Below are 26,262 nucleotides of genomic sequence, written 5' to 3'. Positions count from 1 at the left end.
AGTAGAAGGGGGATTAGCCTAGGATATAGCCTAGGCTGATCCTTAACAAACCTTATTAAGAAAAATACAACATTGTCAAAAGTTAATGATAGTTTAGCAAATAATATCAATACAATAGCATATACAAACAACTCACCTTGGCTTCGAAGTTGATCCCATGTTGGAACGCTTCCTCGTTATGCAATGGAATTCTCAAATCATGGCCATCGTCCACAAGGTTGTACTTTGTTTTCGCTGGCATGACTGCCGACTATCCGTTTTCGCAACACACGGAAAGGAGAATTTACGTTACTTGTTAATCCAAAACGCTGCCAGACAGCTAAAATATTCCCAAAAATCAGGAGTCCCAAATTCCTTAATTCCAGTGGTCCATCGTAGCAACTGGACTCGTCCCACACCTGAGTATCACACTAGTATATCCAGTGGGCTAGGTGTAACGAACGTTAACTTTGTATCTATTGCTCACGCAAGTAGGCTGGCTTCCCGTTCTGATAAAAAACAATCGTCGCTCTCTTGCGAATCAACTCACTTCCAAAAATAAGTAGCCCAAGGTTTCTTCCAACAACGTAAAATCACTTATAACCAAAAACACTATACACAATAGTCCAAATTTGTGAATTTTCTGGTCCTGCCGAATTTCCCCTGCCGAACTTCACTACAGCGCCATGACCAGCCTCTTTACTCTCTCCCATGGATTCTCACGGCAGATCGGGATTGGAGGAATCTGGGAATTCCACCTGTTTTCATTGGAACAGAGTTACATCATGGAATAGTAGGAGGGAGAAACGCTCGAACTCAGCCCCAGGAAAGCGGCGAATGTCAACCAGCGGTTTAACGAGAAGGAATTGTTGCTCTTTCGGTCCAACTTTCCTAAAACATGTGTAGTTACATGGTCGTGATTAATGAGTTACATAGGCATGTAGGCGGCTACAGTGTAGGCCTAATTGTAGTGTAGCTGAACACTGTTACACTGTAGACCTACGTATAAATGTGTTATAACACCTGTTTGAAGTTTGTGTAAAACTTAAACACATTGTTATGCTTATGCATTGCATTACTAAACCAACTCAAACTAAGTGTTTGTAAATTCTCCCTCACCCAACAATGTATCCTATGTTTTAGATCAGGTATCTTTATTAGATGTTAAATTATGATTATGTAGAATAGTGGTGTTGTTTAGGCAGATATAAAATAGGATGATAGCAATGGATAGACAGCCGCTTGAGATTTAGAAAGAGCAAGACTACCTACTAGTGGTCACCTAAGCTAATGACTGTAATAAGGCACTTATTATGCAATGCAGGCAATATTCTGTACATCATGCTCTGTACATCAAGTGCATGAATGCTGCTTGGTGTTGTATAATGCAGAGTCCATCTGTGTCACCTGCACTGTAACTTACAGTAAGAAGCAGTGCTCTGCTCCCCAAGGTGTCTCAGATGTGAAGGGAATTGGAGCAGCACTAATTCACATTCTCAACACTTCACTGGCAGCAGTTAAAAGCTGTCACTGTACTGACTAACTAGTCTGAGGCTGCATCTCAATAGTCTTAAGTCGCTTCATCTCCTCATCTCATTAATCATCAACATGTTGTCCCAAGCAGTGAAATAGATAATTGCAGTAAAGGTGTAAATCCTAACAGTCTAAAGTCGATTCCTCTACTGGGTGAAAATCATTTCTATAATTTAGGGATGCCTTGGGCCATCTGTTATCACCTATCCTGTGCTTTCAGATCAGTGTGGATGAAGGAAAGGAGAGGAAGCAACTTTAGACTATTCGAAGCAGCCCAAGTCTCACTAGCTCTCTCTTGAAAGAACATCATGGATAATCTCCCTTTAGTCGTTGGTCTCCATTTCCATCTGTGTGTGCTCAATACTGTGCTGGCTTTGAAAGCATAATATGCTCCCAGCATCAAGTGGATTTTGGACATCAGTCATTATGCTTCCTGATTCTTTAGCAGAGGGATCTCTGATTCTGCCATCACTGACCATTTCTGCGATTAGGCTACTGCTGCTGATTATCAGCCACAGTTATTCCTACCTCAGGTGGTTCTACATTTTCTAGTGCATCTAAAATGGCTATGAAGTAATAACCTTGTGATCATTTACAGTATTTAATGTGTTGTGATACACGTATTGATTTAATTAGTGTGTTTAGCTGTACAGGCTGGGGATGTCTTCGGTGGCAGTGGGTCAGAACAGAAGAGAGGCATGCTGGTCCGTTAATAGCTCCTGCTGCTGCTATGAGCTCCATTCCACACACACGCACACATGCACACACAGCTAGCCCAGGGGCCTTTTAATCTGAATTAATCATGGCATTTCTTTAAGAATGTGGGGCAAGTGACACAGGCAGGGGATGGACCACTCCCCAGAGACAAGCAGAGAGAGAGAGAAGAGGAGGAGAGAGAAAGATAAAATAATAATAAAATGATTGTGCCATTTCCCAATCTCAATGTTCACAAAAAACAGACAGAGTTTAGAATAATGTTACATTTCATTTGCTGCTTTCCAAATCCCAAGGACATTGTACAATGGAAAGATGAGAGACAGAAAGAGAAACAGCAAGAGAGAGAGAAAGAGAGCGAGAAACACAGAAAGAGAAGTGGCGAAACTGGTTTCAATGAGGGGAAGCTGGAGATTTACTGAGTTAACTGGGTGGATGAAGAGAGCGTAAAACATCCAATATAGACAGTCAAAAGGCAAAATTGTCAAAAAATCTTTTAACAGATGGTTATTGCCGTGGCCCGGTATGCAGGAAGAACATAAACTGTTATCCAGTTAGAAGAAACACAGAGACTCATCCACACCACATTACTCTCTGGTCCTGCAGATGATTAACCTAGGGTGCTTTTATGCAGTGACTTCCTTGTTTGCATGCAGTACATCACTTGGAGAGCTGGAAGTGCCTTTGTGTGCAATAATATAAAGCTTTTGAATATATATGCAGAAAGGATTTGAGCAATGACGTGTCTTTCACATTGTCAATTAACTCCAAAGATGAGCGATCATTCAAGCACATATTCCATCCTGCTTTCTGAGAAACATAGACACACACTCTCTCTCTCTCTGTCTCTCTCTCTGTCTCTCGCTCTTCTTTTCTCTCTCTCTCTTGTCTCCTTACTCTGATGTGACAATGAGAAGCTCCTGTTCAAGGTTCACATTGTGGGTGTAATATTACTTGCTCCCATAGGGGCGCAAGAACTGCAGAGATTAACACTAGTCAGCATTTAGTACAGAGACAGACTGATGACATGATGACAAATGGAAGGTATCATTAAGGCATTAGTCTAAATTCTCTTTCTCTCTCGCTCTCTCTCTCAATGTTTTTTACTGCACTATTTAAGCTATTCTGCCTTTCTCATCTGCTCACTTGGATCTACACACAGAGAAAGAGGGGTCCTCAGGGTATGCATAGGTGTTTTCAGTTAGGCCTGCATGTACAGCACTACAAGATGGAGTCTCTCCACAGGAGATCTAAGGCCGTGATGATTGTAATGTATTTTTTGTAATTCTGTGTGGGCATCATTCTAAACTCTGTCTTTTCCTCCAACTGCAACCTACTCTACTCTAAAATTCACATAATGAGTCTACCCAGAGGTGTGAGAGAAAAGAGAGAGAGAAGGAATGAGAAAAAAAGAGAGGCTGGGAGAAGAAAGAGGAGGGAGAAAAGAAGAGAGAGGGACTGGTGAAAGAAAGGGATGCTCTGATTGATGATGATTTGCCTTCGATCTGCACACTCTTTAGCTCACACAATAGACAGCCAACCACTCAAAGCACAAATGCCTCTCTATCTATCTCTCTCAATCTCTCTATTGCTCTCTCTCTCTCTCTCTATATATATATATATATACAGTACATTAATTTCAATTTTCAATTTAAGGGGCTTTATTGGCATAGGAAACATATGTTTACATTGCCAAAGCAGGTGAAATAGATAATAACCAAAACTGAAATAAACAATAAACATTAGCAGTAAACATTAGAATCACAAAAGTTCCAAAGTTCAAATGTCATATTATGTCTATATACAGTGTTGTAATGATGTGCAAATAGTTAAAGTACCAAAGGGAAAATAAATAAACATAAATATGGGTTGTATTTACAATGGTGTTTGTTCTTCAGTGGTTGCCCTTTTCTTGTGGCAACAGGTCACAAATGTTGCTGCTGTGATTGCACACTGTGGTATTTCACCCAATAGATACTAGTATTTCCTAGCTACGGTGCTTCTACACCTGTATTGGTTGCTATTTGCGGTTTTAGGCTGGGTTTCTGTACAACACTTTGAGATATCAGCTGATGCAAGAAGGGCTATATAAATACACTTGATTTGATTTGAAATGGAAGTTGATCAAATTTGGATTAGTTTTTTCGAATTCTTTGTGGGTCTGTGTAATCTGAGAGAAGTATTTGTCTCTAATATGGTCATATATTTGGCAGGAGGTTAGGAAGTGCAGCTCAGTTTCCGCCTCATTTTGTGGGCTATGTGCACATAGCCTGTCTTCTCTTGAGAGCCAGGTCTGTCTTTTTGGGTCAGTCACAATGGTCAGGTATTCTTCCGCTGTGTACTCTCTGTTAGGGGCCAAATAGCGTTCTAGTTTGCTCAGTTCTTTTGTAAATTCTTTCCATTGTAATTATCTTTTTGTTTTCTCATGATTTTTTGGGGTCTAATTGTGTTTGTGAACAGAGCCTTAGGACCAGCTTGCTTAGGGAACTCCTCTCCAGGTTAATCTCTGTTGGTGGTGGCTTTGTTATGGAAGGTTTGGGAATTGCTTCCTTTTAGGTAGTTGTAGTATGTAACAGCTCTTTTCTGTATTTTGATAATTAGCGGGTATCGGCCTTATTCTGCTCTGCATGCATTATTTGGTGTTTTCCATTGTACACAGAGGAGTCTCAATTTGACGTTTAGCCAATTTTGTGAATTCTTGGTTGGTGAGCTGACCCCATACCTCACAACCATAAAGGGCAATGGGTTCTTTAAACCTCTTAAGGATCGGACCCTTTTTTTTTTTATTATTCTCCAAAAATGCCATACCCAAATCTAACTCCCTGTAGCTCAGGACCTGAAGCAAGGATCCAGAAACAGCAGGGGTTCAAACTTTAGAACAGTTCCTACATTTGATTATAAAAATACATCTTATCAAACAAAACTATGCTACATTTTATCTCTGGGACCTTCAGGATGACAAATCAGAGCAAGATTACTGAATGTAAGTACATTATTTACTTTCAGAGGTGAATGTATCAAACCAAGTGCCGTGATAAATGTTTTTGTTGTTGTTGTGCACTCTCCTCAAACAATAGCATGGTATTTCTTCACTGTAATAGTTACTGTAAATTGGACAGTGCAGTTGAATAAACAATAATTTAAGCTTTCCTCACCCTCTTAAATAAGCATGCCCCATTCAAAAAATGTAGAACTAAGAACAGATATAGCCCTTGGTTTACCCCAGCTTCCCACTGCACTGAGGATAGGAAACACTGTCACCACCGATAAATCTACGATAATCGATCACTTCAAAAGGCATTTTTCTACGGCTGGCCATGCTTTCCACCTGGCTACCCCTACCCCGGCCAACAACTCAGCACCCCCTGCAGCAACTTGCCCAAGCACCCCCACCCCCGCTTCTCCTTCACCCAAATCCAGACAGCTGATGTTCTGAAAGAGCTGCAAAATCTGGATCCCTACAAAACAGCTGGGCTCGACAATCTGGACCCTCTCTTTCTAAAATTATCTTCCGAAATTGTTGCACCCCTATTACTAGCCTATTCAAACTCTCTTTTGTATCGTCTGAGATTCCCAAAGATTAGAAAGCTGCCACGGTCATCCCCCTCTTCAAAGGGGGAGACACTCTAGACCCAAACTGTTATAGACCTATATCGGTCCTGCCCTGCTTTTCTAAAATCTTCGAAAGCCAAGTTAACAAACAGATCACTGACTATTTTGAATCCCAAAGTACCTTCTCCACTATGCAATCTGGTTTCTGAGCTGGTCATGTGTGCACCTCAGCCATGCTCAAGGTACTAAACGATATCATAACCGCCATCGATAAAAGACAATACTGTGCAGCCGTCTTCTTCGACCTGGCCAAGTCTTTCGACTGTGTCAATCACCACATTTTTATCAGCAGACTCAATACCCTTGGCTTTTCAAATGACGACCTCACCTGGTTCACCAACTACTTCTCAGATAGAGTTCCGTGTGTCAAATTGTTGTCCGGACCTCTGGCAGTCTCTATGGGGGTGCCACAGGCTTCAATTCTCGGGCTGACTCTTTTCTCTGTATATATCAATGATGTCGCTCTTGCTGCTGGTGATTCTCTGATCAACTTCCACGCAGACGACACCATTCTGTATACATCTGGTCCTTCTTTGGACACTGTGCTAACAAACCTCCAAATGAGCTTCAACGCCATACAGTGCTCCTTCTGTGGCCTCCAACTGCTTTTAAATGCTAGTAAAACTAAGTGCATAGTCTTCAACAGATTGCTGCACGCACCCTCCCGCCCGACTAGCATCACTACTCTGAACGATTCTGACTTAGAATATGTGGAAACTACAAATACTTTGGTGTCTGGTTAGACTCTAAACTGTCCTTCCAGACTCACATTAAGCATCTCCAATCTAAAATTAAATCTAGAATCGGCTTTCTATTTCGCAAGAAAGCCTCCTTCACTCATGCTGCCAAACATACCCTCGTAAAACTGACTATCCTACCGATCCTTGACTTCGGCGATGTCATCTACAAAATAGCCTCCAACACTCTGCTCAGCAAAGTGGATGTATTCTATCACAGTGCCATCCGTTTTGTCACCAAAGCCGCATATACTACCCACCACTGTGACCGGTATTCTCTCGTTGGCTGGCCCTCACTACATATTCGTCGCCAAACCCACTGGCTCCAGGTCATCTATAAGCATTTGCTAGGTAAAGCCCTGCCTTATCTCAGCTCACTGGTCACCATAGCAACACCCACCCGTAGCACGTGCTCCGGCAGGTTTATTTCACTGGTTGTCCCCAAAGCCAAATGTCACGGCCGTGAAAAGAAGAGGACCAAGGTGCAGTGTCGTGAGCGTACATACTTTTAATAGTAGATGTCGCCAACAAAACAATAAACAATACCAAAACAAAGCGTGAAGCTTAAGGCAATGTGCCATCAAACAAAAGTTAACTTCCCACAAAGACAGGTGGAAAAAAGGGCTACCTAAGTTTGGTTCTCAATCAGAGACAATGATAGACAGCTGTCCCTGATTGAGAACCACACCGGGCCAAACACAAAGAAATAGAAAGCATAGAAATAAAGAAACTAGAATGCCCACCCTAGTCACACCCTGGCCTAACCAAAATAGAGAATAAAAGCCTCTCTATGGCTAGGGCGTGACACCAACACTTACTTTTGCCACCTTTCCTTCCAGTTCTCTGCTGCCAATGACTGGAACGAATTGCAAAAATCACTGAAGCTGGAGTCTTATATCTCTTTCTCTAACTTTAAGCATCAGCTGTCAGAGCAGCTTACCGATCACTGTACCTGTACACAGCCAATCTGTAAATAGCACACCCGACTACCTCATCCCCATATTATTACTTACCCTCTTGCTCTTTTTCACCCCAGTATCTGTACTTGCACATCATCATCTGCACATCTATCACTCCAGTGTTAATGCTAAATTGTAATTTTTTGTTCTATTTTGTCCTATTTATTGCCTACCTCCCTACTCTTTCACATTTGCACACACTGTACATAGATTTTTTCTATTGTGTTATTGACTGTACGTTTGTTTATGTGTAACTCTGTGTTGTTGTTTTTGTCGCACTGCTATGCTTTATCTTGGCCAGGTCGCAGTTGTAAATGGTGTCTAGATGGAATTTGTATTTGTGGTCTTGGCAACTGGACCTTTTTTGGAACAACATTATTTTTGTCTTACTGGGATTTACTGTCAGTGAGCAGGTCTGACAGAATCTTTTGGAGATGTTATAGGTTCTGACGTAGGCCCTCCTTGGTGGCGGCAAGTTTCAACTGCAGTTTCAACTGTTCTACCTGCGGCTATGGAACCCTGACCTGTTCACCGGACGTGCTACCTGTCCCAGGCCTGCTGTTTTCAACTCTCTAGAGACAGCAGGAGCGGTAGAGATACTCTTAATGATCGGCTATGAATAGCCAACTGACATTTACTCCTGAGGTGCTGACTTGCTGCACCCTCGACAACTACTGTGATTATTAATTTTTGACCATGCTGGTCATTTATGAACATTTGAACATCTTGGCCATGTTCTGTTATAATCTCCACCCGGCACAGCCAGAAGAGGACTGGCCACCCCTCATAGCCTGGTTCCTCTCTAGGTATCTTCCTAGGTTTAGGTCTTTCTAGGGAGTTTTTCCTAGCCACCGTGCTTCTACACCTGCATTGCTTGCTGTTTGGGGTTTTAGGCGGCGTTTCTGTACAGCACTTTGAGATATCAGCTGATGTAAGAAAGGCTATATAAATACATTTGATTTGATTTGATGACATTCAAGTAGCCTACTTGAACTCATAAATTCAAATACTGGAATAGGCCTTTTTTGAAAATCCGACATTTACTAATTTTGGTGCTTGAAATGTTCTTGCAATTATTGTAGAGAATTTCTAAGTTCTCCTGCTCCCTTATAATAATCTGTTTTTAATTTTGATCAGTTTTTGTGAGAGATTTGGGCACTTAAATTTGTTTCCCGCAGCTTCAATTAAGGGGTGTTGCGGTACTCTGCTGCGGTAAAACCACATGCGTTAGGTGTATAAAACCACATGCGTTCCTCATGTATTATGAGGAAGACACCTAACGTTGGCTTCAACCTGGCTTTCCATACAAATCCTTCCATGAAAAATGGAACCTGTTTTTTGATCACTTTCTCATTACACAATTCATGGCTTTAAAAGGTTTATGTGTGCCTGTGTCGGCCATGTAGGCTACAGAAAAATTACCATTCATGCATCCAATCTATTTAGTCAGGCAATGTCCACATTATTCTCACATATTTTAGAATGTAATACTATTTTGAAAATCAAGGCCTAAAAAATATCATTATTCTTAAAGTGGTAATATTCTACTTTATCTTTTACACTTTGTACATGTTTTGTTGGTGCTGGGGGTGTTCTACATTAAGCCCTATATGTACAGCTATATCAATTATACAATTGTATAACATTGAGGTCCTTGAAAATTTCAATTAAGTGCTTGAAGAATTCCCTGAAAGTTCTTGAATATTACTTGCCAATGGCTGTATGAACCCTGCTTAAGGATGTATAGTCTCATGCCTATGTTGTTGTATACAGTGCATTCGCAAAGTATTCAGACCCCTTTCCTTTTTCCACATTTGGTTATGTTACAGCCTTATTCTAAAATTGATTAAACAATTTTTTTTCCACATCAATCTACACACAATACCCCATAATGACGAAGCAAAAGCAGTGTTTATTTATTCAACAATTAATTTATTTAAAAAAATGACTTATTTACATAAATATTCAGACCCTTTGCTATGAGACTCGAAATTGAGCTAAGGCGTATCCTGTATCCATTAATCATCGTTGATGTCACGTTCCTGACCTATTTCTGTTAGTTTGTTATGTGTGTTAGTTGGTCAGGACGTGAGTTTGGGTGGGCATTCTATGTTTTCTGTTTCTATGTTGGTTTTTGGGTTGCCTGGTATGGCTCTTAATTAGAGGCAGGTGTTTGGCGTTCCTCTAATTAAGAGTCATATTTAGGTAGGCGTTGTCACAGTGTTCGTTGTGGGTGATTGTCTTCCTGTCTGTGTCTGTACATCAAGCGGGACTGTTTACGGTTTGTTCGGTTTGTGTAGCCTATGTTTCCTATTCGTGCGTTTTCCTTGTTTTATGTAAGTACGTCGTCTAGGTCTGTCTACACCGTTTGTTGTTTTTGTTAGTTTAGTCAAGTTCGTGTTTTCGTTAATAAAATTGTCATTTCACTACGCTGCGCCTTGGTTCCCTCAATACTCCTCCTCTTCAGATGAAGAGGAGGAGGACTGCCGTTACAGAATCGCCCACCAATCCAGAGCCAAGCAGCGGAATTTCGAGCAACGGGAGAGTATACAGGACTTGTGGAGTTGGGAGCAAGTATTTAACGGAGAAGGACCATGGGCTAAAGTGAATCACCGTCCATGGGAACAGCTGGAGGCACTGAGGAGAGCAGAGGCTACCGGAGAAGGGAACCGGAGTTATGAGGGGAAGCGTCTTGCACGGAAGCCCAAAAAGCCCGTGAGTAACACCCAAAAATTTCTTGGGGGGGGGCTAAGAGGTAGTGGGCCAAGGGCAGGTAGGAGACCTGCGCCCACTTCCCAGGCTTACCGTGGAGAGCTGGAGTACGGGCAGGCGCCGTGTTACGCAGTAGAGCGCACGGTGTCTCCTGTACGAGTGCATAGCCCAGTGCGGGTTATTCCACCTCCCCGCACTGGTAGGGCTAGATTGGGCATTGAGCCAGGTGTCATGAGGCCGGCTCAACGCTTCTGGTCTCCAGTGCGTCTCCTCGGGCCGGCATACATGGCACCTGCCTTACGCATGGTTTCCCCGGTTCGCCTACATAGCCCAGTGCGGGTTATTCCACCTCCCCGCACTGGTCGGGCGACCGGGAGCATTCAACCAGGTAAGGTTGGGCAGGCTCAATGCTCAAGAGAGCCAGTATGCCTGCACGGTCGGGTATTTCCGGCGCCACCTCCCCGCCCCAGCCTAGTACCTACAGTGCCTACACTACGCACTAGGCTACCAGTGCGTTTCCAGAGCCCTGTTCCTCCTCCATGCACTCTCCCTGTAGTGCGTGTATCAAGTTCGGTGCCTCCAGTTCCGGCACCACGCACTAAGCCACCTGTGCGTCTCCAGAGCCCTGTACACACTGTTTCTTCTCCTCCTACTAATCCTGATGTGCTTGCCCTCAGCCCGGTGCCACCAGTGCCGGTACCACGCACCAGGTATAGAGTGGGCTTTGAGAGTCCAGTGTGCCCTGTCCCTGCTCCCCGCACTAGTATGAAGGTGCGTGTCCTTAGCCCGGTGCCTCCAGTTCCGGCACCACGCACCAGGTCTACAGTGCGCCTTATCCGGCCAGAGCCATCCGTCTCCCCAGCGCCATCTGAGCCATCCGTCTCCCCAGCGCCATCTGAGCCATCCGTCTCCCCAGCGCCATCTGAGCCATCCGTCTCCCCAGCGCCGTCTGAGCCATCCGTCTGCAATGAGCCTGCAAAGCCGCCCGTCTGCCATGAGCCTGCAAAGCCGCCCGTCTGCCATGAGCCTACAGAGCCATCCGCCAGACAGGAGCCGCTAGAGCCGTCCGCCAGACAGGAGCCGCTAGAGCCGCCCGCCAGACAGGAGCCGCTAGAGCCGCCAACCAGACAGGATCCGCCAGAGCCGCCAACCAGACAGGATCTGCCAGAGCCGCCAACCAGACAGGATCTGCCAGAGCCGCCAGCCAGACAGGATCTGCCAGAGCCGCCAGCGAGCCATGAGCAGCCAGAGCCGTCAGAGAGCCATGAGCGTCCAGAGCCGTCAGCCTGCCATGAGCGTCGAGAGCCGTCAGCCTGCCATGAGCGTCGAGAGCCGTCAGCCTGCCATGAGCGTCGAGAGCCATCAGCCTGCCATGAGCGTCAAGAGCCGTCAGCCAGCCATGAGCGTCGAGAGCCGTCAGCCAGCCATGAGCGTCGAGAGCCGTCAGCCAGCCATGAGCGTCGAGAGCCGTCAGTGAGCCATGAGCGTCCAGAGCCTTCAGCCAGCCATGAGCGTCGAGAGCCGTCAGCCAGCCATGAGCGTCGAGAGCCGTCAGCCAGCCATGAGCGTCGAGAGCCGTCAGCCTGCCATGAGCGTCCAGATTCGTCAGTCAGCCATGAGCTGCCCTTCAGCCAGAAACGGCTATATACCCAGAATTGCCCCTCAGTCCAGAGCTGTCTCTCTGTCCGGAGCTGCCCTTCAGTCCGGAGTTGCCCCTCTATCCTGATCTCCCTCTCTATCCTGAGCTACCTCTATATTCTGATCTATCCCTCTGTCTTGTGCTATCCCTCTGTCTTGATCTATCTCTCTGTCCCGGTGTTGTCCCTGTCAGTGATGTTACCAAGAGGATTTTGTGGGGGTAGAATGAGGGTGGACATTTTTAGGGGGAGATGGAGGCTAGGATTGACTATGGTGGGGTGGGGACCTGGCCCGGAGCCTGAGCCACCACCGTGGTCAGATGCCCACCCAGACCCTCCCCTAGACTTTGTGCTGGTGCGCCCGGAGTTCGCACCTTATGGGGGAGGGGGTTATGTCACGTTCCTGACCTATTTCTGTTAGTTTGTTATGTGTGTTAGTTGGTCAGGACGTGAGTTTGGGTGGGCATTCTATGTTTTCTGTTTCTATGTTGGTTTTTGGGTTGCCTGGTATGGCTCTTAATTAGAGGCAGGTGTTTGGCGTTCCTCTAATTAAGAGTCATATTTAGGTAGGCGTTGTCACAGTGTTCGTTGTGGGTGATTGTCTTCCGTGTCTGTGTCTGTACACCACGCGGGACTGTTTACGGTTTGTTCGGTTTGTGTAGCCTATGTTTCCTATTCGTGCGTTTTCCTTGTTTTATGTAAGTATGTCGTCTAGGTCTGTCTACACCGTTTGTTGTTTTTGTTAGTTTAGTCAAGTTCGTGTTTTCGTTAATAAAATTATGTCATTTCACTACGCTGCGCCTTGGTTCCCTCAATACTCCTCCTCTTCAGATGAATCATTCGTAAATGGAAGAAGTTTGGAATCACCAAGACTCTTCATAGAGCTGGCCGCTGTGTAACAGTATAACTTTAGACCGTCCCCTCGCCCCGACACGGGCGCGAACCAGGGACCTGCTGCACACATCAACAACAGTCACCCACGAAGTATCGTTACCCATCGCTCCACAAAAGCCGCGGCCCTTGCAGGGCAAGGGGAAACCCTACTTCAAGTCTCAGAACAAGTGACGTAACCGATTGAAACGCTATTAGCGCGTACCCGCTAACTAGCTAGCCATTTCACATCCGTTACACTCACCCCCCCTTTCGACCTCCTCCTTTTCCGCAGCAACCAGTGATCCGGGTCAACAGCATCAATGTAACAGTATAACTTTATGGCGTCCTCTCACCCCGACCTCGGGCGCGAACCAGGGACCTTCTGCACACATCAACAACAGTCACCCACGAAGCATCGTTACCCATCGCTTAACAAAAGCCGCAGCCCTTGCAGGGCAAGGGGAAACCCTACTTCAAGTCTCAGAACAAGTGACGTAACCGATTGAAACGCTATTAGCGCGTACCCGCTAACTAGGTAGCCATTTCACATCCGTTACACCTGGTCAAACTGAGCAATTGGGGGTGAAGGGCCTTGGTCAGGGAGGTGACCAAGAACCCGATGGGCACGCTTACAGATCTCCAGAGATCCTTTGTGGAGATGGGAGAACCTTCCAGAAGCACATCCCTCTCTGCAGCACTCCACCATTCAGGCTTTTATGGTAGAGTGTCCAGACGGAAGCCACTCCTCAGTAAAAGGCCTGCTTGGAGTTTTCCCAAAGGCAAATAAATGACTCAGACCATGAGAAACAAGATTCTCTGGTATGACTAAACCAAACTCTTTGGCCTGAATGCCAAGCGTCACGTTTGGAGGAAACCTGGAACCTTCCCTACGGTGAAGCCTGGTGGTTGCAGCATCATGCTGTGGAGATGTTGTTTAGCGGCAGGGACTGGGAAACTAGTCAGGATCAAGGGAAAGATGAACGGAGCAAAGTACAGAGAGATCCTTGATGAAAACCTGCTCCAGAGCACTCAGGACCTCAGAGAGGGGAGAAGGTTCACCTTCCAACAGGACAACGACCCTAAACACACAGCCAAGACAACGCAGGAGTGGCTTCGGGACAAGTCTCTGAATGTCCTCGAGTGGCCCAGCCAGAGCCCGGACTTGAACCCGATCCAACATCTCTGGAGAGACCTAAAAATAGCTGTGCAGCGACGCTCCCCATCCAACCTGACAAAGCTTGAGAGGATCTGCAGAGAATAATGGGAGCAACTCCCCAAATACAGGTGTGCCAAGCTTGTAGCGTCATACCCAAGAAGACTGTTTTTGCGTTGGCATTATGGGATATTGTGTGTAGATTGATGAGGGAAAAAAGCATTCAATCCAATTTTGAATAAGGCCGTAACGTAACAAAATGTGTAAAAAGTCAAGGGGTCTGAATACTTCTGAATGCACTGTTGGTGGACTTATGGGCCAATTTGCATATTTTCACTTGTATTCCTCTAAGTACATCCGTGGAACTGCATAAAAATCATTTTATTTTTGTTTCAAACGATTTAGAAATGTTGATCCCAAAATCAGGCATTGGCCCCATTACTTATAGAAAGACCCACATCTCTTTAAAACATGTTTTGCTTTTGCTTTTTACTTGATCTCATAATATAAGAGTATCTTCATGAAGTCAAGCAAATCCGACACTATCCTACCACCTGTAGATCCCAAGTCTCCTAAATCGTTCCACGAGTGGCAAGGACAATCAAAATCATCATCACCAAATTCTTCACAATAACTGCAAAAACTAGTATTTTGAATTGTATTGGCTCCAAAAGGAGATTGCACTGGTAATTATTCTCCCGAACTGGTTGCATCATGTGGACAGATTGCACTGACTAAATAAACAAATTGGCCTGCCATTTTAGCTTCTGTTTTTTCGTCCTGCCACATATGTCAAACTTGCCAAATGCTATCATGAAAGAGGACCACAATGGAAATAAGTTGTGTACTTTGTGTTTATCCTTGCTGAGGGCATCATTTTGTATGTGTACCTTGTTTAAAATGATCAAATATACTGGAATTTTCATTTACCACAGCCCCCTCTTACAGTAGCTTTCCAGCTTTTGCTTTAGGTAAGATTCCTTCACCTTCCCAAAATCACAGCCTGTGTTGATTTACATTTTAGCTGATTCTCTCATCCAGAGCTACCTAATACATTTTTGTACAGATTCCCCATGGGAATCGAACCTCAAACACGGGCTTTACAAGCACCGTGCTCTACCAACTGAGCCACACAGGATGGTGGTATATGCAGTCTTTCAGACAAAATATGATCATAGTGGTCTTTGTACCTCTGGAGGAAATAGATGTTGTCCTCTGTGTGTGAGAGATCCAGCTCAGAGTTTCTCCTCCTTAGCTCAGCCACCTCCTGCCACATTCGCTCCAGGCGTTCTTCAGCACAAATCACTTCAGCCCTCTCCTGGGCTCTGATCAGCTCCTTTACCTCAAAGCCCCGTCTTTCAATGGAGCAGATCAGCTCAGAAAATATCCTCTTATAGTCCTCTACTGTTACATTGGCAAAGGGTTTCAGTGGCATCATAGCTTTTTTGAACTTCTCAATCTCCCCCAGTTTATTTTATGTAGGAATGTTTCCTGTTTCAATTTCAACTGATTCTGTTTCTCTGTCCTTTCTGCTGCAGCTGAGACTGTATCATGACCTTTATGTTCATCTAACAAACACATAACAGATACACTGCTGATTGGTATGGCAGTAAATCTCCAGAAGTTTATCATGAAGAGAGCAGATCTTCTGCTGTAGTTGTGAGGAGGCTTTGACCAGCTTGTGCTTGTTAAAGGAAGGAGATTCAAAGTGAGGCTGGAGATGAGACTCGCAGTAAGGCCAGACACACCAGACAGGATTTTCTCCCTGTGCAGAATTTTATTTTTTTATTTCACCTTTATTTAACCAGGTAGGCTAGTTGAGAACAAGTTCTCATTTACAACTGTGACCTGGCCAAGATAAAGCATAGCAGTGTGAACAGACAACAACACAGAGTTACACATGGAGTAAACAATAAACAAGTCAATAACACAGTAAGGGAAAAAAGAGTCTATATACATTGTGTGCAAAAGGCATGAGGAGGTAGGCAATAAATGGGGCCATAGGAGCGAATAATTACAATTTAGCAGATTAACACTGGAGTGATAAATCATCAGATGATCGTGTGCAAAAGAGCAGAAAAGTAAATAAATAAAAACAGTATGGGGATGAGGTAGGTAGGTAAACTATGTACAGCTGCAGTGATCGGTTAGCTGCTCAGATAGCAAATGTTTAAAGTTGGTGAGGGAAATAAAAGTCTCCAACTTCAGCGATTTTTGCAATTCGTTCCAGTCACAGGCAGCAGAGAACTGGAAGGAAAGGCTGTCACGACTTCTACCGAAGTCGTTGCCTCTCCTTGTCCTGGCGGTGTTCGGCGGTCGACTTCACCGGCCTTCTAGCCATCATCAATCCACTTTTCATTTTCCATTGGTTTTGTCTTGTCTTCCCACACACCTGTTGTCAATCCCATTCATTACCTGTTGTGTATTTAACCCTCTGTTTCCCTTCATGTGTTTGTCAGAGATTGTTCGTTGTCAAGTGTTGTGTTGTTTGTGTATAGGTGTGCGATGGGTCTTCGTACCCAGATTTGTATTATATTTTTCCGTGAGTGTTATGGAGCAAATTACTGGGACTTTAATTAAAGTACTCCATGCTACACTCTATTTTGACTCTCCTGCGCCTGACTTCCTCTGCCACTTATACACGCAGTTGTGACAGAATCTCTGACCATATAATATATGAAGTCAGCAGGAGAGGACACGACGGCCATGGAGGTGGAAAAGCGCGTTATGGAACAAGCGAAGGAGATTGACTGTTTGAGCGCCATCATGGATCGTATTGTCCAGAATATGGATCGCTGGGAGAGACAGGGAGTTTCTCCAGCGCCTCCACTGCCACAACTGGGATTTACCGTTAACGCGTTTTCCCCACCTGAACCTAACAAAATCCGTTTACCCCTACCCACGGGTTACAACGGAGATACTGCTGGCTGCCAGGGTTTCCTCCTTAAACTGAACTTATATCTGGCCACGGTCTCCCCAGTACCATCCGACCGGGAGAAGAGTTCCGCCCTCGTCTCATGCCTCACCGGGAAAGCCCGGGAGTGGGCCAGCGCTGTGTGTAGAGAGGTTTTATCAGGGAGGTCACCGCACCGTTGAATATGATAACGCAGGGGGGTCACAAGGAGAAGATTAGTATTTTCCTTATTGATTCCCCTGCGTATTCTGTGGTGCTAGGTCTACCCTGGTTAGCGTGTCATAACCCCACTGTTTCTTGGCCACAGAGGGCTCTCACGGGGTGGTCGCGAGAGTGCTCAGGTAGGTGTTTAGGGGTTTCCGTTGGTGCTACTACGGTGGAAAGTCCAGACCAGGTCTCCACCGTGCGCATTCCCCCTGAATATGCCGATTTGGCACTCGCCTTCTGTAAAAAGAAGGCGACTCAATTACCACCCCATCGACAGGGGGATTGTGCGATAGATCTCCTGGTAGACGCTGCATATCCCAGGAGTCACGTGTATCCCCTGTCGCAAGCGGAGACGGTGGCTATGGATTCATACATCTCTGAATCCCTGCGTCAGGGGTTCATTCAGCCATCCATTTCACCCGCTTCTTCGAGTTTCTTTTTTGTGAAGAAGAAGGATGGTGGTTTACGCCCGTGCATTGATTATCGAGGTCTCAATAAAATCACGGTGAAATATAGTTACCCGCTACCTCTGATAAATACAGTGTTGGAATCAATGCGCGGGGCACGCTTCTTCACAAAATTGGATCTCAGGAGTGCGTATAATCTGGTGCGTATTCGGAAGGGTGATGAGTGGAAGACGGCATTTAGCACCACCTCAGGTCATTATGAGTACCTGGTCATGCCATATGGGTTGATGAATGCTTCATCAGTCTTCCAATCATTTGTAGATGAGATCTTCAGGGACCTGCACGGGCAGGGTGTAGTGGTGTATATAGATGATATTCTGATATACTCCGCTACCCGCGCCGAGCATGTGTCCCTGGTGCGCAGGGTGCTTGGTCGCCTGTTGGAGCATGATCTATATGTCAAGGCTGAGAAATGCTTGTTCTTCCAACAATCCATCTCCTTCCTAGGGCATCGGATTTCCACTTCAGGAGTGGAAATGGAGAGCGACCGCATTACAGCCGTGCGTAATTGGCCGACTCCAACCACGGTAAAGGAGGTGCAGCGTTTTTTGGGGTTTGCCAATTACTACCGGAGATTTATCCGGGGTTTTGGTCAGGTTGCGGCTCCCATTACCTCACTGCTAAAGGGGGGCCCGGTGCGCTTGCAGTGGTCGGCTGAGGCGAACAGGGCTTTTGGACACCTGAAGACTCTGTTTACCTCGGCACCTATGTTGGCTCATCCGGATCCCTCTTTGCCATTCATGGTAGAGGTGGACGCATCCGAAGCTGGGATAGGAGCAGTGCTCTCTCAGCGTTCCGGTGTGCCACTGAAGCTTCGCCCCTGTGCTTTTTTTTCGAAGAAGCTCAGCCCGGCGGAGCGAAACTATGATGTGGGGGACCGAGAGCTGTTAGCTGTCGTAGAGGCCTTGAAGGTGTGGAGGCACTGGCTTGAGGGGGCTAAACACCCTTTTCTCATCTGGACTGACCACCGCAATCTGGAGTACATCCGGCAGGCGAAGAGAATGAATCCTCGCCAGGCAAGGTGGGCCATGTTTTTCACTCGTTTTGTGTTTACTCTTACTTACAGACCAGGCTCCCAGAACGTCAAGGCAGACGCATTGTCTCGGCTGTATGACACAGAGGAGCGGTCCATGGATCCCACTCCCATACTCCCAGCTTCGTGTTTGGTGGCGCCAGTAGTGTGGGAGCTGGACGCGGACATTGAGCGGGCGTCACGTGCAGAGCCCTCTCCTCCTGAGTGTCCAGCTGGTCGTCTGTACGTTCCGTCTGCTGTCCGCGACCGATTGATCTATTGGGCTCACACGTCACCCTCCTCTGATCATCCTGGGATAGGTCAGACGATGCGCTGTCTTGATGGGAGGTACTGGTGGCCCACTTTAGCTAAGGACGTGAGGATTTATGTTTCCTCCTGCTCGGTGTGCGCCCAGTGCAAGGCTCCTAGACACCTGCCTAGAGGTAAGCTTCAACCTTTACCTGTTCCTCAACGGCCGTGGTCGCACCTGTCGGTGGATTTTTTGACTGATCTTCTCTTCCATCTTCACAGGGTTACACCACGATCTTGGTCGTTGTGGATCGGTTTTCGAAGTCCTGTCGTCTCCTCCCTTTGCCCGGTCTCCCTACGGCCTTACAAACTGCAGAGGCCCTGTTTACACACGTTTTCCGGCACTATGGGGTGCCTGAGGATATAGTGTCTGATCGGGGTCCCCAGTTCACATCAAGGGTCTGGAAGGCGTTCATGGAACGTCTGGGGATCTCGGTTAGTCTTACCTCAGGTTTTCACCCCGAGAGTAATTGGCAGGTGGAGAGAGTTAACCAGGATGTGGGCAGGTTTCTGCGGTCCTATTGCCAGGACCGGCCGGGGGAGTGGGCGAAGTTCGTGCCCTGGGCAGAGATGGCCCAGAACTCGCTACGTCACTCCTCCACTAACCTTACTCCTTTTCAATGTGTATTAGGGTATCAGCCGGTTCTGGCTCCTTGGCATCAGAGTCAGACCGAGGCTCCTGCGGTGGACAATTGGTTTCGGCACGCTGAGGAAACCTGGGAGGCAGCCCACGTCCACCTTCAGCGTGCCATAAGGCGCCAGAAAATTGGCGCAGACCGTCGCCGCAGTGAGGCCCCGGTGTTCGCACCAGGGGACAGGGTCTGGCTCTCGACCCGAAACCTGCCCCTCCGCCTGCTCTGCCGGAAGCTGGGTCCGCGGTTTGTGGGGCCGTTTAAAGTCCTGAGGAGAGTGAACGAGGTATGTTATAGGTTACAACTGCCCACTAATTACCGTATTAACCCCTCGTTCCATGTGTCTCTCCTCAGGCCGGTGGTGGCTGGCACGCTCCAGGAGGCTGAAGTGCGTGAAGTTCCTCCACCTCCTCTAGACATCGAGGGGGTCCCGGCGTACTCTGTTCGATCCATTTTGGATTCGAGACGTCGGGCGAGGGGCCTTCAGTACCTCGTGGACTGGGAGGGGTACGGGCCGGAGGAGAGATGCTGGGTTCCGGTGGAGGACGTTTTAGATCCTTCTATGTTAAAAGAATTCCACCGCCTCCATCCGGATCGCCCTGCACCTCGCCCTCCGGGTCGTCCCCGAGGTCGGTGTCGACGCGCAGCTGGAGCCGCGCGTCAGGGGGGGGGGTAATGTCACGACTTCTACCGAAGTCGTTGCCTCTCCTTGTCCGGGCGGTGTTCGGCGGTCGACTTCACCGGCCTTCTAGCCATCATCGATCCACTTTTCATTTTCCATTGGTTTTGTCTTCCCACACACCTTTTGTCAATCCCATTCATTACCTGTTGTGTATTTAACCCTCTGTTTCCCTTCATGTGTTTGTCAGAGATTGTTCGTTGTCAAGTGTTGTGTTGTTTGTGTATAGGTGTGCGATGGGTCTTCGTACCCAGATTTGTATTATATTTTTCCGTGAGTGTTATGGAGCAAATTACTGGGACTTTAATTAAAGTACTCCATGCTACACTCTATTTTGACTCTCCTGCGCCTGACTTCCTCTGCCACTTATACACGCAGTTGTGACAAAGGCGGCCAAATGAGGTGTTGGCTTTGGGGATGATGAGTGAGATATACCTGCTGGAGCGCGTGCTACGGGTGGGTGTTGTTATCGTGACCAGTGAACTGAGATAAGGCGGAGCTTTACCTAGCATGGACTTATAGATGACCTGGAGCCAGTGGGTCTGACGACAAATATGTAGCGAAGGCCAGCCGACTAGAGCATACAGGTCGCAGTGGTGGGTGGTATAAGGTGTTTTAGTAACAAAACGGATGGCACTATGATAAACTGCATCTAGTTTGCTGAGTAGAGTATTGGAAGCTATTTTGTAGATGACATCGCCGAAGTCAAGGATCGGTAGGATAGTCAGTTTTACTAGGGTAAGTTTGGCGGCGTGAGTAAAGGAGGCTTTGTTGCGAAATAGAAAGCCGATTCTAGATTTAATTTTGGATTGGAGATGTTTAATATGAGTCTGGAAGGAGAGTTTACAGTCTAGCCAGACACCTAGGTATTTATAGATGTCCACATATTCTAGGTCGGAACCTTCCAGGGTGGTGATGCTAGTCGGGCGGGCGGGTGCAGGCAGCGAATGGTTGAAAAGCATGCATTTGGTTTTACTAGCGTTTAAGAGCAGTTGGAGCCCACGGAAGGAGTGTTGTATGGCATTGAAGCTCGTTTGGAGGTTAGATAGCACAGTGTCCAAGGAAGAGCCAGAAGTATACAGAATGGTGTCGTCTGCGTAGAGGTGGATCAGGGAATCGCCCGCAGCAAGAGCAACATCATTGATATATACAGAGAAAAGAGTCGGCCCGAGAATTGAACCCTGTGGTACCCCCATAGAGACTGCCAGAGGACCAGACAACATGCCCTCCGATTTGACACACTGAACTCTGTCTGCAAAGTAGTTGGTGAACCAGGCAAGGCAGTCATCAGAAAAACCGAGGCTACTGAGTCTGCCGATAAGAATATAGTGATTGACAGAGTCGAAAGCCTTGGCCAGGTCGATGAAGACGGCTGCACAGTACTGTCTTTTATCGATGGCGGTTATGATATCGTTTAGTTGTTTTAGCTGATTTGTATGGGTCCAGGTTTTGCAGCTCTTTCAGAACATCTGCTATCTGGATTTGGGTAAAGGAGAAGCTGGGGACGCTTGGGCGAGTAGCTGCGGGGTGGGGGGGGGGGGGGGGGTGGAGCTCTTGGCCGAGGTTGGAGTAGCCAGGAGGAAGGCATGGCCAGCCGTTGAGAAATGCTTGTTGAAGTTTTCGATTATCATGGATTTATCGGTGGTGACCGTGTTACCTAGCCTCAGTGCAGTGGGCAGCTGGGAGGAGGTGCTCTTGTTCTCCATGGACTTTACAGTGTCCCAGAACTTTTTGGAGTTAGAGCTACAGGATGCAAATTTCTGCTTGAAAAAGCTAGCCTTTGCTTTCCTGACTGACCGCGTGTATTGGTTCCTGACTTCCCTGAACAGTTGCATATCGTGGGGACTATTCGATGCTATTGCAGTCCGCCACAGGATGTTTTTGCGCTGGTCAAGGGCAGTCAGGTCTGGAGTGAACCAAGGGCTATATCTGTTCTTAGTTCTGCATTTTTTGAACGGGGCATGCTTATCTAAGATGGTGAGGAAGTTACTTTTAAAGAATGACCAGGCATCCTCAACTGACGGGATGAGGTCAATATCCTTCCAGGAGACCCGGGCCAGGTCAATTAGAAAGGCCTGCTCGCAGAAGTGTTTTCGGGAGCGTTTGACAGTGATGAGGGGTGGTCGTTTGACAGCGGACCCGTAGTGGAAACAGGCAATGAGGCAGTGATAGCTGAGATCCTGATTGAAGACAGCAGAGGTGTATTTGGAGGGCAAGTTGGTCAGGATAATGTCTATGAGGGTGCCCATGTTTACGAATTTAGGTTTGTACCTGGTGGGTTCCTTGATGATTTGTGTGAGATTGAGGGCATCTAGCTTAGATTGTAGGACTGCCAGGGTGTTAAGCATATCCCAGTTTAGGTCACCTAACAGAACAAACTCTGAAGCTAGATGGGGGGCGATCAACTCACAAATGGTGTCCATGGCACAGCTGGGAGCTGAGGGGGGTCGGTAGCAGGCGGCAACAGTGAGACTTATTTCTGGAGAGATGAAAATGTTATAGTTGGGTATGGAAATCTCAGAATTTTTGGTGGCCTTCCTAAGCCAGGATTCAGACACGGCAAGGACGTCAGGGTTGGCAGAGTGTGCTAAAGCAGTGAGTAAAACAAACTTAGGGAGGAGGCTTTTTCGATCACAGAAGTCAACAAATGAGGGTGCCTGGGGACACGCAGGGCCTGGGTTTACCTCCACATCACCCGAGGAACAGAGGAGGAGTAGGATGAGGGTGCGGCTAAAGGCTATCAAAACTGGTCGCCTAGAGCGTTGGGGACAAAGAATAAAAGGGGCAGATTTCTGGGCGTGGTAGAATAGATTCAGGGCATAATGTGTAGACAGGGGTATGGTGGGGTGCGGGTACAGCGGACGTAAGCCCAGACACCGGGTGATGATAAGAGAGATTGTATCTCTGGACATGCTGGTTATAATGGGTGAGGTCACCGCATGTGTGGGAGGTGGGACAAAGGAGGTGTCAGAGGTATGAAGAGTGGAACTAGGGGCTCCATTGTAAACTAAAACAATGATAACTAACCTGAACAACAGTATACATGGCACATTGACATTTGAGAGAGACATACAGCGAGGCATAAAGTAATCACAGGCGTTGATTGGGAGAGCTAGCTAAGACAACCGGTGAGACAACAGTAGCTAATCAGCTAACACAACAACAGCAGGTAAAATGGCGATGACTAGGCAGAGAGGGTCGGATTAACTACACACAGAGCCTGAGTTTGCGGCTGGGGCCGACAGATAAAAAATAAACAGAATGGAGTACCGTGATGAATGCACAGTCCAGCAGGCATCAGCTATGTAGCCAAGTGATCATAGTGTCCAGGGGGCAGCAGTAAATGGAACAGGGAAGCTGCGGAGTAGTCGCCGTTACGCTAGCACGTGGGCGACACAGCGTTTAAAGTTAGTAGCCCGGGGCTTGTAGGAGCGTCTGCTCCAACGGAGGCCGGTTGAAGGCACGACGAATGGAGTATTCGTCAGCAGACCAGCCGTGGTGGTGCGGCGGGGCGCCGTGTCGACAGAGGATCCAAGCCAGATGGCGAAAGTGGTATTGTAGAATTTAGTTTGTTAGCCGGGAGATGCGCCTGGCTCACGGCTAACTGGTGCTAGCTTCGTGGCAGGGGCGTTAGCCACTATAGCCACTCGGTAGCAGCGGTGAGTCCGGGTGAGCAGCTGAGTAGGCCGGGAGGTGGGCCTCAGGGATGGCTTCAGTACTGGATGCCACGGTGGGTGCTAGCTATCTGTGAAGATCAGAAGTAGTGGTCCAGGGATTATGGCAGGAATCCGGCGTTATAGTGGAGAGACAGTCCAATACTGGTAGACTGGCGAGTATTATCCAGGCTAAAAACAGGGCTGGTATCTGTGCAGAAGGTAAAAGCCGCTAGCAGTGGCTAACAATGACTAAATAGCTTGTAGCTAATTAGCTTGTTAGCTTCTGGTGGTTCTTGGATGTGTTCTAAAATTAAAAGTAATAGAGATTCCGTATCACATTGGGTGAGGCAGGTTACCGGAATATAAATATATACAAAAAATAAGAAAAATACAAAAGTACACGAGAGGACAAACAAAAACACGTCTTCACTGCTACGCCATCTTGTCACACTCCACGTCTACTGGTCTAGCATTCTTTAGTTTCTCTGCTACTTCAGCCAGCATTGTACTTCTGTTCCGAAAAGGCCTTGGGATGAAGGTCTGTCTGCACTGGGGGCATTTGTAGACTCCCCTCTGATCATCCTGATCCCACCAGCCCTCAATATAGTCCATACAGTATCTGTGTCCACAGGCAGTTGCCACAGGATCCTTCAGTCGATCCAGACAGATCAAACAACAGAATTTGTCCCTATCAACAGAAATATTAGCAGCTGCTATTTTCTTGCCAATAGATAGGTATACAGACTTGGACTGTTAAAATTGGTTGAAAGTCTAGAAGTAGTTAAACATTAAGAAGTACATGTCACGCCCTGGCCATAGAGAGGTTTTTATTCTCTATTTTGGTTAGGCCAGAGTGTGACTAGGGTGGGCATTCTAGTTTCTTTATTTCTATGTTTTCTATTTCTTTGTTTTTGGCCGAGTGTGGTTCCCAATCAGAGGCAGCTGTCTATCGTTGTCTCTGATTGGGAATCGTACTTAGGTAATCATTTTTCCCTCTTTCATTTGTGGGTAGTTATTTTCTGTTTAGTGTCTGCACCTTACAGAACTGTTTGTTTTTTCGTTTTGTTACTTTGTTCGAGTGTTTTTTGATATTAAATAAAATCATGAACACTTACCGCGCTGCACTTCGGTAAACTCCTTCTGACGTCAAGGTAGATAAATACAAAACGGTTTAGCATTTCCCTGAGCACATCGTTTATCAGAGCCTGGAAGACAGCGTTGGTGAATCCAAACGGCATGACCTGGTACTCATAATGTCTGCTGGCTGTGTTGAATGCTGTCTTCCACTCATCTCCTTCGCATATCCAAACCAGTTGGTAGACATTCCAAAGGTCCAGCTTGGAAAAAATGGTGGACCCCTGGAGAGGTTCAAAAGCCGAGGAGAGGAGTGGTAGTGGGTAACAATTTTTAATCGTAATGTCATTCAGACCCCGGTAGTCAATGCACGGACGCAGGGTCTTGTCCTTCTTCTCCGGCAGGAGATGCAGATGGACGGCCGCCTCCAGTAGCCAGAGACTCCTCTATGTATTCCTCCATGGCCTTGGTCTCCGGCTCGGATAGAGAATATAGCCGACCACGGGGTGGTGTGGTGCCTGGGAGGAGATCAATGGCACAATCATAAGGAAGGTGTGGGGGAAGAGAAGTAGCACGTGCCTTACTGAAAACTGCCAGGAGGTCATGGTATTCAGTGGGAATGGCAGAGACATCCAAAGCCTTGCTAATGCTCTGAGGAGGACGTCTCGGGGACAGCTGTGCTGCTTTAAGACAGTGGGAATGGCAAAATGGGCTCCAACCCAGGATGGAGCTCATGGTCCAGTTAATAACAGGGCTGTGTTTTTGGAGCCAGGAAAATCCCAAGACAACAGGAACATGGGAAGATGCAATGAGAAGGAACTGTATGGTCTCACTGTGGTTTCCTGTATATGAACAGGCACTGTACTATGGGTGACTCTTCCAATTGAGCGGCCGTCCAGTGCCCTAGCATCCATGGGGACAGAGAGGGGTTAAGCGGGAATACCAAGTTCAGAAACAATAGTAGCATCCATGAAACGTTCATCAGCCACAGAGTCAATGAGCATTCAGCGAGACTTAGATTGGTCTCCCAACAGCAAAAGCACAAAAAAGGAGTGCAGGTGTTGGGAATTAGGGAACTCCCAGTCTGGCAAACTCCCAGTTGTACCCACCAGAGACAAGGGTTTCCTAACAGGGCAGGTAGCTACATAATGTCCTGCCCCTCCACAGTACAGACAACAGTTTGAACTCAGCCTACATGAGCATTCCCCAACCGATAACCTAGCTCTTCCCAGTTGCATAGGCTCAGGAGTATCCAACTCACCCATCATTGATGATTCTCGGGGTACCTCGGGTGTTTTCGGCTCTCCTCGGAAATACACACTTTGGGGATTTCCGGATTCCTTAAGACGAGTGCTATCATCAGACAAACAAGTGTTTCCGAGACCTGAACTCCTCTCACACCG

General features: G+C 46.9%; 1 protein-coding gene and 1 pseudogene across 1 annotated transcript in view; both read right to left on the bottom strand.

Moving 5' to 3' along the window:
* The window catches only part of LOC129869606 (carboxyl-terminal PDZ ligand of neuronal nitric oxide synthase protein-like), a 186,690-nt gene extending 185,972 nt beyond the window's left edge, over positions 1-718 (bottom strand). Inside the window, exon 1 of the mRNA XM_055944152.1 lies at positions 137-718. Coding sequence (XP_055800127.1) covers positions 137-241 — 105 coding nt within the window. The 5' untranslated portion in view covers positions 242-718. The remainder of the gene's footprint in view (positions 1-136) is intronic.
* Positions 719-3,368: 2,650 nt separating this feature from the next.
* Positions 3,369-26,262, bottom strand: part of LOC129811149 (tripartite motif-containing protein 29-like) — a 41,024-nt pseudogene continuing 18,130 nt past the window's right edge.

Source organism: Salvelinus fontinalis, chromosome 14 (assembly GCF_029448725.1).
Source record: "Salvelinus fontinalis isolate EN_2023a chromosome 14, ASM2944872v1, whole genome shotgun sequence".
Lineage (NCBI taxonomy): Eukaryota > Metazoa > Chordata > Actinopteri > Salmoniformes > Salmonidae > Salvelinus > Salvelinus fontinalis.
This window is presented reverse-complemented; position numbering and strand designations above follow the sequence as displayed.